The sequence below is a fragment of the Mytilus edulis genome, chromosome 13 (assembly GCF_963676685.1).
Source record: "Mytilus edulis chromosome 13, xbMytEdul2.2, whole genome shotgun sequence".
Lineage (NCBI taxonomy): Eukaryota > Metazoa > Mollusca > Bivalvia > Mytilida > Mytilidae > Mytilus > Mytilus edulis.
In genome coordinates this window covers 60,502,971-60,515,934 of record NC_092356.1, presented here as the reverse complement: position 1 = coordinate 60,515,934, position 12,964 = coordinate 60,502,971, and the positions used below count along the sequence as shown (strand labels likewise).

The 12,964-nt window shown below is 31.0% G+C and overlaps 2 protein-coding genes across 3 annotated transcripts in view; both read right to left on the bottom strand.

Annotated features, from left to right (window-relative positions):
* LOC139500721 (POC1 centriolar protein homolog B-like) overlaps positions 1-12,964 on the bottom strand; it is a 126,620-nt gene that overhangs the window by 98,584 nt on the left and 15,072 nt on the right. The window lies entirely within an intron of this gene.
* Positions 348-12,890, bottom strand: LOC139501806 (uncharacterized). 2 transcript variants are annotated; one of them, XR_011658662.1, is made up of 6 exons: positions 10,604-12,890; positions 9,288-9,471; positions 5,389-6,934; positions 4,446-4,571; positions 2,991-3,155; positions 348-1,727 (listed from the first exon to the last, which is right to left on the bottom strand). XR_011658662.1 is itself a non-coding variant. In XM_071291024.1 (5 exons), exons 1-4 carry the CDS (start codon positions 11,661-11,663, stop codon positions 4,485-4,487), a joined length of 2,877 nt encoding a protein of 958 aa, XP_071147125.1. In that variant the 5' UTR covers positions 11,664-12,890; the 3' UTR covers positions 1,598-1,727; positions 4,446-4,484. The 2 variants fall into 2 exon arrangements, 1 of the variants encoding a protein (XP_071147125.1); XM_071291024.1 differs by lacking the exon at positions 2,991-3,155 and having other exon boundaries at positions 1,598-1,727.

Sequence of the window (12,964 nt, the reverse complement as noted above, 5' to 3'; positions counted from 1 at the left end):
TAAAACTTAAGCCAAAAAATGATTGTGTAGTAAGAACTTTGCAACTTTATCCATCATTGTTTTAAAAAAATCTGGACATTAACTGAGTTCTTTATTTCCCCTAAAAATGAAGCATTAGTATCCTTAAATCATTATCTAGGGCAAGCTAAGGCTTAATATTAAAAATAATGTATAATTAAATGGGTATAAATCTATAAAGCATGATAGGCAAATTCAAAATTAGAAGCCATTTTTTCCATGTGGGAACTACTTTCATAAAAAGTATGGAGGACCACACCTGTAAAGATATTGGACATAAACATACCATTTTCAACATACAGATAGCATGGCATTAAAATTAAAACAAATTCATTGCTAAAAATATTTATTATAATAAATTTCACTAAATTCAATAACAGGATGTAAAAATATATCATATATATCACAAGTAAAAAAAGGGGGGATTGACTAGCCATAAGGTAAATATTATGTTAGATTAAATACATCTATTCTGTGGTTCTCTCTTTTTTCTTAAATAAAAAATTGAACATTGAGTTTTGGTCTCTACTTTTTCAGTTTCCTCTCCTGAATAAATAGAAGAATTAAAAAAAACAACATTACTATCTTTTCCTTCAATGAGTAAGAGCAAAACATAAATTAATTTTTTCAAATTACTTTTCAGTTTTCAGACTGATTTAAATTTTGTTTGCAAGGCTATATAGAAATATACCTATATATTTTTTGGAATCCTGGTTATCAAAACAGAAAGGAAAAAATATACATGATGAATGACATACAGATACAAGATTGTAATGAGAAGAAAAATTCAATCCAAGTAATATATAAAGTAAAAGCAGAAAAAATGCAATCTAATTCACAGTAATTCAGTATTATATTTTCATCATGCTCTGAATTTAAAAAAAAACAAAAGTATCAAATCAATAACTTTACTTTCTTTCTCTTTCTCTAGAACCATTCTGAAAGTTTATATTTGAGTTTATAAAGTCAGCAGGTTTTAAAATTTGGACAATGAAAAAGAATGCATAAGGGCTATTCCAGAAAAAAAAGTATGGGGGGGTTGGAAGGCACATTGTATATAATACATAGGTGATGGGTATCAGAGCAACTTTTCTCACTATAATGCACTTTAATTCTCAATTACAATTGTCTGGGTGGCGGGTGCTGACAAAAACTGCCTTCCAACTCCCCCATACATTTTTTTCTGGAATAGCCCTAAGTATAATGTCAAAGTAATGTTGCATTTCTTTTGATGGTCAAAGTATAGAAAAAACTTGGCATACATGTACTACTTATGAATTCAAATGGAGCAGTATCAAATGAAATCAATCATACACATGTTTGAGTACAAAGGACCATGAAGTGAAATAAGAATTGAAAAGTTGTGACTTTGAATATCAACCAACCATTATACAGCACACGTTGATGACTAATACTTCATATAGCTTAGGTTGTTTACAAGGTAATAGAAAACTCAATATATACACAGTTTTTAGTGTTCACAATATTCAAAAATTTGCTGTAATTATAAAAGTAACAAATCTTAGAATTACACAACTTATATCAGTAATTTTCTGTTTTTCTTCATCTAGATTGATGTGCTGTCTCTTAGACTTTCAGACATGTTTACTGTTCATTTTTCTAGTAAAATATCCTGATCTATAGTAAATCTTTACATGGAATAACCACAATGTTGTTGTCTCTTTTCTATTCTGAGCATGAAAAATTCTCTGAAACAGAAAGTAAAGCAGCTGTAGTGAATAATTTCAGTGTAAAACAGTACTTTCTTATCACAAACAATTTAGCTTATAATTTTTTTAAACATTAGTATCTTTATAAGTACATTTTGTACATGTATTTAAATTTAAAAAGCTGTGATTGGTTTACTTATATATATGGTATGGGCAATATGTAATATTTTTTAAATAAAAAACCAACAAAGTACATGTATAATAATAACAATACCAAAAAATGTATATGTTTGTTTTACTTAAATACGTTTTTCTGATTGGCTTACTGCACATCACATGGTATTCCTTAAGCAATTGCATTACTCTATAAAACTTTTCATTCATGATAACACGAGGTCCCACAAAAAGTGCACAGGTGAATTAAAAAAATGATAAAAATGTGTTTTCATGATTCTAGGTAAAAAAATGTAGCTATAAGTATTGAATGCTTCTTTTTGTAACTTCATAGGTTTGTTAAAGCGTTGACCATGTGCACATTTTTAGAATGAAGCGTGGAACTTCCGTGCTTCATACAAAATGTACTTCGGTCAACACTTCTACACCCTAATGAAGTTACAAAAAGAAGAATTCAATTCTTAAATAAAGCATCTTAGCTTGTTTGCAAGGAAAATAAAAAACTGTTCCAATTATTCAAGAGACATTTGATTTTGTTTAGCAAGCATCAAGAATCTAACAGCTTGTACAAAAAGACTCCTTTATATTCAAAAGAGAACTTTCATGTATAAACTTACATCTTTGAACCCTAATCCATTCATCAAATCAATGAGCAACTACACTGTATCAACTGCTCATTAAAGTATATATTGTTATAACATTAACATGTTATGAATTTTAAGAGGAAAAAAGAAAGAAGTAATTATTATCAAACTGCGAACAATAATCCAAATGAGGTACATGTATAATTGTCCCAAAGCGATATAGATTTTATATAAAATTAGCAGTGCAAAACAATATCAGCTGAAGTGAAGAGATGTATTGAAATGTCCATAATTTTGGTTGATTTGTTACTACATTTCTTCATCATGTTTATTAGAAAGTTTTCAAGAAACTTCTCTGGTTTAGTTTGTAAAAAACATGTTTTTATAATTTTATAATTTATAAAAGAACTATCTCTAGATGGTTTTTTTTTCAAATATTTTCACTTTTGAATCAAAAATATCTACTTATACATATAGCTACTGTGGTCATATGGTTACATGCATATATCCAAAATAAACAATTTTATTATTTTTTTACCCATACCTGCTTTGTAGACAAATTCTTTATATTCTATAACTAATACTGTAAACACCAATAATTCACCAAAACATCACTTAGCAGCAACAATTAGCCTCAATTGCTAATAAATATGTCAACCATTTACTCTAACAACTCATTTGAGACACAAGGTATAAAGTAGGGTATTACCTGAAAAGAAAAAGGTGTATATACAATGAAAAACAATGTATGGCAGTTCATACCTGTAGTAAAGAAGGCATGTTCTTTATTAAACATTGTAAATTTGGTATGTGAAATAACTTTAGCACATGCTTCAAGTGAAAAATCAGACATGGCTGGGAATTTTCATGATATATACTACAACTGTACATTCTGTACTAGTATTAAAAAATACAACTGGCACCATAATTTGTTTTGCTCTATCTGTACATGTAACTTGGTTTTGACAGACTTTCACCGAAAGAGTAATACATGTAAATCAGACCTATTTAACTTAATGGTATGTCAGGGTTATCAGCTGTTCATAATTAATCTAATAAAGGTACTCAATCATGTCAATATTTTACAGTTAATCATCTACATGTATATGGCTTTGTTAATATTAAATTTATTGTTCTTCACAACTGGTCCTGTCTTCAGGACCTGAACTTTTAATAGATTTATCAGCTGAGCAAAATGAAGCAGGACAAGCTCAATCTTCTGGAGGACCAGATGTCACCCCTGGTTTTTATAGTTTGTATTGACCAAGCTTTAGTTTTGAGTGCTAATTTTTCAATCTGTTTCTAGTTTGTGCTTGTATCTTCTTACTCCCCCTTGCCATCCTTTTGAGACTGTTACTTTAAGACTTATGACACTGTTCTGTTACATATACATTTGTTTGTATGTTGTATCTTTGGATTTTACTTACAGGCATACATATGTGTGCTTATTCCACTGAATCTATTTTGAAATGAACAATTGATATTTTATCTTGTGTTTTCTATGTTGTGATGTTACATGTATGCTATTGTTTCAGAAAAAGGGAGAAGGTTTGGATCCATTAAAAGGTTTAATCCTGCTGCAAATGTTTGCACCTATCCTAAGTCAGGACTCTGATGTACAGTAGATGTCGTTTGTTTATGTAATATATACATGTTTCTCATTTCTCGTTTTTTTTTTAATATAAATTAGACCATTGGTTTTCCTGTTTGAATGGTTTTACACTAGTAATTTTGGGGCCCTTTATAGCTTGTTGTTCCGTGTGAGCCAAGGCTCCATGTTGAAGGCCGTACATTGACCTATAATGGTTTACTTTTTTTTTTTTGATTGTTATTTGGATGGAGAGTTGTCTCATTGGCACTCACACCACATCTTCCTATATCTATGAATATTCTTAAAAAGGAAATTCTGTTTTATCATGACTAAAAATATGTGCAAATGTAGCTCTTTGTCATGTCGACCAGATGTAGCTACTCCATGTACTTACAATTTTGTAATTACCTTTAATTTTAACTGTAATCTTTTGTAATGAGAATCAATTTAGTTATTTACACATGTCTTTTTGCTGGCTCTTTTGCTGGTTTTTCTAGACGACTGCTGTTTAGCTTTAGATACAGATGATACAAACTGAAAAATCAATGATCAAAATTAACTCAACAAAAAGTTGAAAAACAGTATAAAATAAGAGTTATAATTCAGTGAACTTTATTATTGTCATGATCATGATAATGACTGGGTTATTCATGGTCAATAACTCTCTATATGTGTAGTTGTTAGTATTAGAAGTATGACAGTCAGACTACATGTGACATATGTATATATAAAATTTCTTAGACTGAGAGCTACATTTTCAGGATTCTTCAATGGTAATATTCATATACCATGACGTATACAGGAAAATGACTACATCAGCTGTACATGTATCTTTATAGTTAACTGCATAGTTAACTTACCTATGAGTCTGCATTAACAAAAATAATTTATTAATCTGGAAACTAAATTATAAATATCAAAACTTGTCCCTATATGTATATAACAATGTATAAATTACAATGTATGTCTATATAAAATTTTCTACATTTTTACTTTTCTGAAACAGTATTTACCATGTTGACATTGGACTATTAGCTAACAACATGAACAATGCAGATTAACCTTCCATGTAATACATGTATATGCTTTACTTTGAAAAATCCACAAATGTTGAATTTGAAAATGTGTATTGTGTTTAATTTCAATTCCCAATCTATACAACGGCCTGGAAAAAGCAGTGACAGCTTTGCTCAATGTTGAAAGCTGTATGGTGACCTTTTATCAAATAAATTGATAATTCTGTGTCATATGGTTTCTGATGAAGAATGGTCACGCTATCAATCATACCACATCTTCTTAATTTATCTGTTCTAAATATACATTTTAATGCTACTTTATCTCTGGAACTTACCCAAACTCCCGGTTCTCTAATGCCAGGGCTCTTCCCTTCTCTAGGGCAAGCAAGTTCTGGTAGAATAGCAGAATGGTAGAAGGCGGTTAATTTTGGTAACATAACATTGTTCCATAAATTGAGGTCACGTTGGATTCTCTGAATAAATAACTGATAGGGATTTATTGTGCGTACAACAAAGTCTAGCCAGTGAAAATTTCCAACATTTAACAATCCTTGACACTGATAATAATAGTCATGATTTTGTTTCAGAAATAATTTATCTTGGCGTATCTCTAAACAAAAGTTTTTATTTGCCGCAGCTTGAAATAAATTTATAGGTTTTGAGTGGACAAGATTTTTCACTTCCAATAATCCCTTTTCACCATTACCAACAATAACAATGCCATCAGGGCTACCAGCAAGAAACTTATGTTCATTATTGATAATTAGACCACTTGATTCTACCGTTAAAATAACATTTTCTTCCGCTTTCTTCAGTCTATATTCCTCGATAGTACTACGTTCGTGCAGAAGTCCATTTTTTGTGTGAAATGTTCCTCTAAACTTTGAGTACAACAGGTTTTTAACTAAATTCTTTACCAATATAGATGGTCTTCTTCGAATGATTTTTCCAAAATTTGAACATGTTATGCGTTTTTTCCTTTCAGAATGCCAGTTATCAGATTGAGATTGTTTAATTGTTGCAGTTGCTATTTCTTTGATTTTAATTTCAGAAATATTAATGTGTTTTTCAAGAAAGTCACTTTGCAGTACAGCTAGATCTGTAACAGGAATATCCTCTGTTACATCAATAGCCTCTGGTCCATAAGATCTTCTAGCCTTTTTGGAACAACTAATCGTTAATGATCTCATCTTTCTCTTCCAACGCTTTTGGTGTGTATCGTATTTAGCCTTATATTTAGTGCTGTTGGCTAGCCTTATATTACTACGCTCAAAATGTCGTGTGAAAAAAAATCCTGGTTGGGTAGCTGTTGTTTTTTGCCATACTTTAGGAGACCACTCTGGTCCAAAGTTCATTCGCAATCCTCCACCAAAGCACCTCCCATGCCATGAACCTCTATTGCATAAGTTATATAACTTTCCGCCGTCAAATTTACACCGTATGTGCATCCAAGATTCTGCCAGATTGGTTGTGTTGTTACCCAACAATCGATCAGCCTTTTCACTAATTCGAGACAACAAAGTGCAGACATCTTGGATAATGTACTGTTCAACATCACTGTAATTTATGTGAGTACCTTTACGTGTCTCCTCTTGTGCCTCAATGGATGTTCCCTCAGTCCACAGTTTTACTTGGTCTTCAAATATATCTGAACTTTCATCTGGATCTTGCAGAGAAGTCAGTATACTGTCATCTAAGGTTGTGCTGGATGATAACTTTGCTTTGCAAAAATCTGAACAATTACTGTGTTTTCCAAACACATGGTGGACTGAATTTATTATATCATGACGAAGATTTCTTACTGCTTCAGTTTTTTCTACACCCTTTTCTTTCACCTCCTTTGCTCTCATTCTGATTGCGCATCTTACAGCACTAACTAACCTACAATACATAATATGGCAGGATTAATATTAGTGGAAACAATGTATTTGATCTGTAAATTAGAATTTCCCAATGAATAATGTACTGATGACACATTTAATATATCATAAATTTAATTATAATGAGCTGGTATCCATATGGTATAAAAAAAATAATCATGCAAGCACCCATATTCAACCCATATTGAACGACAAAATTATTTCATTTACTTAAATTACTCTTACTTATGGATTTTGACATACTATGAATGACAACATTATTTCATTCAATAAAATAGTTTTAATTTCTGTTGAGTCTGTTTTTTATTTTATACATTTGACGTGATACTGTACGTATGTATCCCGTCATACTTTGAACCACACCTTATTTATTTATTATTATTACATTTACTGTTGAGTCTGTTGTTTGTTATATCAACTTTACGTGACTATGCATGTATGTATACCTTCATACTTTGAACGACAAAATTATTTTTATGTCTACCTGTAGGAATTTCAAACGCGCAATTTTACACCAGCAATGAAAACCTTCTTTCCTTTACGGGTAGACTTTTTATATACATAAATTAATTGGTACAAGAAAAGCAAAATGAGTATGTTAAATTTGATGTATGCCTTTTTGTGATTCTTCGTTACATTTGTTGTTTGTATAGTGATATTAAGATGATAACACAATATTGACTGCTGTACCCCTATTTTTGACATTTTTACTCTTTGAGTATGTTTGTTTTGTTCATACATCATTGACAATGTAATGGAATTTGATGCGACTGTCAAACAAGTGAGAGGTTTAGCTAGCTATAAAACCAGGTTCAATCCACCATTTTTTACATTAGAAAATGCCTGTACCAAGTCAGGAATATGACAGTTGTTATCCATTCGTTTGATGTGTTTGGACTTTTGATTTTGCCTTTTGATTTTGGATTTTCCTTTTTGAATTTTCCTCGGAGTTCGGTATTTTTGTGTTTTTACTTTTTATTCAAACAACTTCATTGATGGTTCCTTCACGAATCTCTTATTCACTATATATAGATAGCAGTAGAAAGAATATAATGTACTTGTACTTCATTCTGTGAGGTATTATAATAATAAAAGAGAGTGTGTTTTATTATGTTTAAAAGCAATCTTCACAGTATCATGAGTATGGTGTGTGGTTTTATAAATATATTTAAATTAGAATTTGTTAAACAAATCATGCACAAACAAAAAAATACATTCAATTATTTTAAACTAAAGTTATTATCAGGAAACCAATGTGTTTTTCAGATAATGCCGAGGACGAAGATGATTACAATATTAATGATTACTTGGAAAATTGTAATCAACTACAGCTGATTAACGATTACAATTACCCCAAGTATGGACCACACCATACCATCCAAAATAAAAATTTTCTCTTGTATATAAAACAACTCATTAAGATTAAGCATGAAATGTAATTCAGTGCCTAATTCTTGGTGAATGTTATCCTGCTTACTCTCATAAATACATCTATGCATGCAATACTAAATCAGGACTATATATCTCATACACGTACAAATATTGAAGTAATTGCAAGTTCAGACTTTAAACTTGACCCAAGTCAGAAGACCTTAATATTTAGCATGTTTAGCTATATATATATATATATATAGGTTAGTGACCTAATTTCGGGTTAGAAGGTTGCATATATTTTATGTCAGATAAATCAGCATGCATGAGTAAATAATTTTGTGTTAAAGTAACTGAATTTTGTCCTCAGACCTAAAACTAAGCAAATGTGGGAGCTGAGGATTAAGGTAATTTGTAGTAGAATATACTTTAAAAATCTCTCTTCCTCAATCAACAACAACAGCTATAAACATGTGAAGAAATATATTATAGGGTAGGCCACAATCTGTATGTATGTTCCTGTCCCCGGTCAACTGTAATTCTGTTTTTGTTGTTTATTGCTGTGTTACATATTTGCTTTATGTAAGTTCTTTTACATAAATAACTAAGGCAGTTGATTTTTGTATGAATTGATATAAAGTTGTTATTTCAAGGTCTTTACTAAGTACAAATGTAACTTTGTGGTATGGGCATTGCTCATAATTGAAGGTCATACAGTAAACTATAGTTTTTAATTCCTGTGTCATTTGGTCTATTGTGCAGAGTCATAAGTCTCATTGGTCATGTTAGCAATCATACATCTTCTTTTTTATAAGTGTATATCATGTAAATTGAACATTATCAATATAAACTGTGAATTTGTTCATGACCAGAGAGAAAAAAAAATTTTGCTCCCTGTTCATACATTTTTTTACATGTATTCATATGTTTATTTTTTTAATACTAAAGAGCATTTGTAATTTGTTGATATTTCAGTGACTAACCTTATTCTAACATTCTTTGTCAAATTATGTCTTCCCTTGTAAATAGGGTTATCTGCAACCAGTTTCTCCAGATTAGACCTATAACACTTGCAAATGTGATTTGCACATTCTTCTTTGGTGACATATCTACCCCATACTGGAACTTGCTCACGGATGTTTGAAAAAACAGAGGAATCTCCATCTCCTGAAAAATATAATACATTCTAATTATCATTCACCTAATTTGAGCATGTTGAGTATTTAGTGAAAGAATCAAAGCAAAATGTATTACACAAAATATACAATATTGATTAACACTGCATCAGAAAATAGTACTCTGACCTTAGTATTTTTGTTACATGTACCACCAAATTTTTTCTCTCTTCACTTTTATTTTCTATCTAATATATTTTCCTTCAATTATTTGAAATGTCCAAATATTTTCAATATAGGATAACAGCCAAATACATTTTGTTTTATGCTAGTATGACCGTGAGACCATGACATACTGTGCGGATGGGTACATGTATATGTTTTCCTGATAATGGTATTTGTAGAAAATTTTTAATTTCCTTGCCCCAAGGCTAATTCAATGTTGATGATGTTGAAGAGGAAACAAGAATTCTCATGATCAGTAATTGAATAAGTTATCTGCTTTTTTGCAGTAAAGATATTATGAAGAAAGATCTAAAACATGGGAATCCCTGTTTATAGCTTACAAATGTACAAAAAATGTATACAATATATTGTGGTATAACATGTATAATAATAGTATACATATTTTTTATAACAAATTTTTCATACACATAAATAATTCTAGTCACTGTGGTTTGCTTCATATCAATTTCAGTAATTTTTTTTTTTATTGTAACAAGACTGTTCAATATGTACATTAATAAGAGAGTTTTATAATCCATCATAAATCAGTTGTACAAATTGAAAGGTGTATTCCTAAACACTCTTTTAATGTGATTGATAAAAAATTGGATACAAAATATATAGTAAAAACATGATAAATTCCTGCCATCAAAAATTGGTTGACAATGTATAAGTCAGATAATTTATATTAAAAATTTTTTTACAGTTGTAATTCATAACACACCTAATAGTCCTTAGGGCGTCAGGATTGACCAAAGAAAGACCTATTTACAAAAAGTCTTTCATTGGATCAATCATGACACCATTTAGTGAGTTATACAAATAGAAATGCCAGTTGTCATGGTTGTTCAAAACCTGGTTAAAAGGTTTTTTATGTTGTTTTTTTTTACTGTTCCTTAGTACAAATATGTAGTACATGTATATATGTATTTATAGATCTTATTTGCACTTGCACTTACCAATAACCCTCATATAACGCAAACCATGTTTGCTTTCAGCCTGTTTAAATCCCTCAATAATAATGTCTGATTCCATCGACTGGCTATCATGATTCCAGTTTTTAAAGCAAGAATGTGGCTTAACAGATTCTTGTCTACTTTCAGCTGAATTGCAGATATAACAATACCTGTTACGCACACCAATATGCAATAGTTTTTTTGTCTCTTTCCCTATTATGATAGCCACAGCCCCAAGCGCATTATAACTGTGTTTGTGAGTTCTCTTGGACCATCCTCCATCCATAATCACAGTAATTGATGGTATCTCATTGTGAAAATCACCTTTCTCAATAGCTATTTGGCGCTCTTCTTGACCAGCTTCTAACATACTCTGGTCAAGAATACTACTCCACCACTTTCCTATATCATGTTCAATGGCTGAAAATGTTGGTTGTGAAATACCAGGTGAATTAAGTGTACTCAAAATTTCATTCAAATGGGAAGGACCATTTCCAGTGGCAATACTCCCCCAAACAGCTCTAACATTGACATCATATCTCCTGCTTTCTGGTAGTTTAGGACTTGTTTCAAAATTAAATTTCTTATTGCAACCCTTACACTGCACAGATAAAACACTTGCTAAACCTAGAGATCTAATTTCAGTCTGCAAACTCAAGGGAGATTCACCAATTGAAGCTAATTGTATGGCCTTCAAACACTGACATGCATGCATTGTGATGGAAGTTACATGTGATTGCAAGCATTCTAGATTAACAATACGATATCCATTTTCACTTGTGTCCAACACCTTTCTAATTTTAAGTTTAATAGGTGGCCTAACACTACAACCAGTGTCATCAAAGAGTGTATGTGATATAAAAACAGGCTTCTTATCAATTGTCTTCTTTGAAACAGTTTTCTTAATTCTCTTGACACATAAAGAAATATTTCTAGACTTTGAAGATGTGATACGCTTAACAATCTTGTATTTTGGTCTTCCTGTATATCTATCACTGCGTAACCGCTTATAAATGCCTACAGATTTTCCAAATATTCTCGAAGATTTCTTTTTACTACCCATACTGAAGTTTCACATGTGCATGTATAACTTTAATCAAGTGGAGACAATTCAAATTATCTCCCTTCGATTTTTATATGGATAATATAGAGGATTTCACTTGGGGCCCTCCATATAATTTCGTGTTGGAAACATAGGGTTTTAATTACTATTTTTTAGTAACTGTATACACTAATAACTATTATTTAGGTTGTTTATCATCTCATTTTCGTTGAATAGTAAAAATAATGTAGTTTGGAAAAAAAAAAATTTCAAAACATTACCTCATGGCTGACACGACATATCAGTTAAATTATTTGGTTTTAATCGTCAGATCTTGTAGCGATCTTTGATACAACATAATTTAAGGGTTAGAACCAACTTGATTGACAAGTATGTGTTTGTATTACCTGTAAAAATATGTATTTCTTCTGATAATTGGTCTGTTTACGTCTTCGCGGTCAAAGATCAGCTGAATAACTTAAAACCGGAAATCGTTGCATCGAAAGTTATCGGTAGCAAAAGTAACAAACAAAGATGTTTCATGAACGGAAAATATTCCCCAAAACATTGAAAACTATTTGTTGATTAAAATAAACTGAAAAAAAACAAAAAAACTACCAATGTTCAAGTAAAACAAAAATACGAAAGTGCGCAATAATCTACTTTCACTTTCACTTTCCACCAGCATCAAAAACAGATAACAGTGGTCAGAATAAATCTCAAATATGTCCTCACGCTACCCAAAAAGTGCACTTATTAAATGCTGGTCGATGGTTACATATCACATGTGTATTTAACAACAAAGGAAAATAATAATTTCTTATTCGATCTCTCGTATGCAAACGAAATTGTAGCATACCGTGATCTTCCAAAATGGCGTGGTCAACAACAGCGAGACACGAAGGGAAAATCAACACATCTCTTAAAATTCGCATGTTTAGTTAAAAAGAGTTTCCGCTTGCCCTCAATAGAAAACTTGAGAAACACCATATGCGTATTATATAATGTAAAGTCATTCTGGTAAAGGTGTGCATTTTTTGGAAATTTTACATTTTATTTTCAAATAAAATCGAAGCTAACACTACTTCTATAAGTAGCCACAATTCATAAACACGACAGACAGAAAGTCTGTTTAAACTTTTGAAAGTATGAAAAATTTCTAGGTCATATTCCTCATACTTAAGGAATGATTGCTTGGTGTTTGTCCCTCTATTTTTTACTGAAATTTGACTTAAGCGGAACCTTAATCGAGAGATCCCTTGTTCCCCATCAGTATCATGTATGGAATATTCTGTACTTAAGATATTAAGATAACTAGAAAC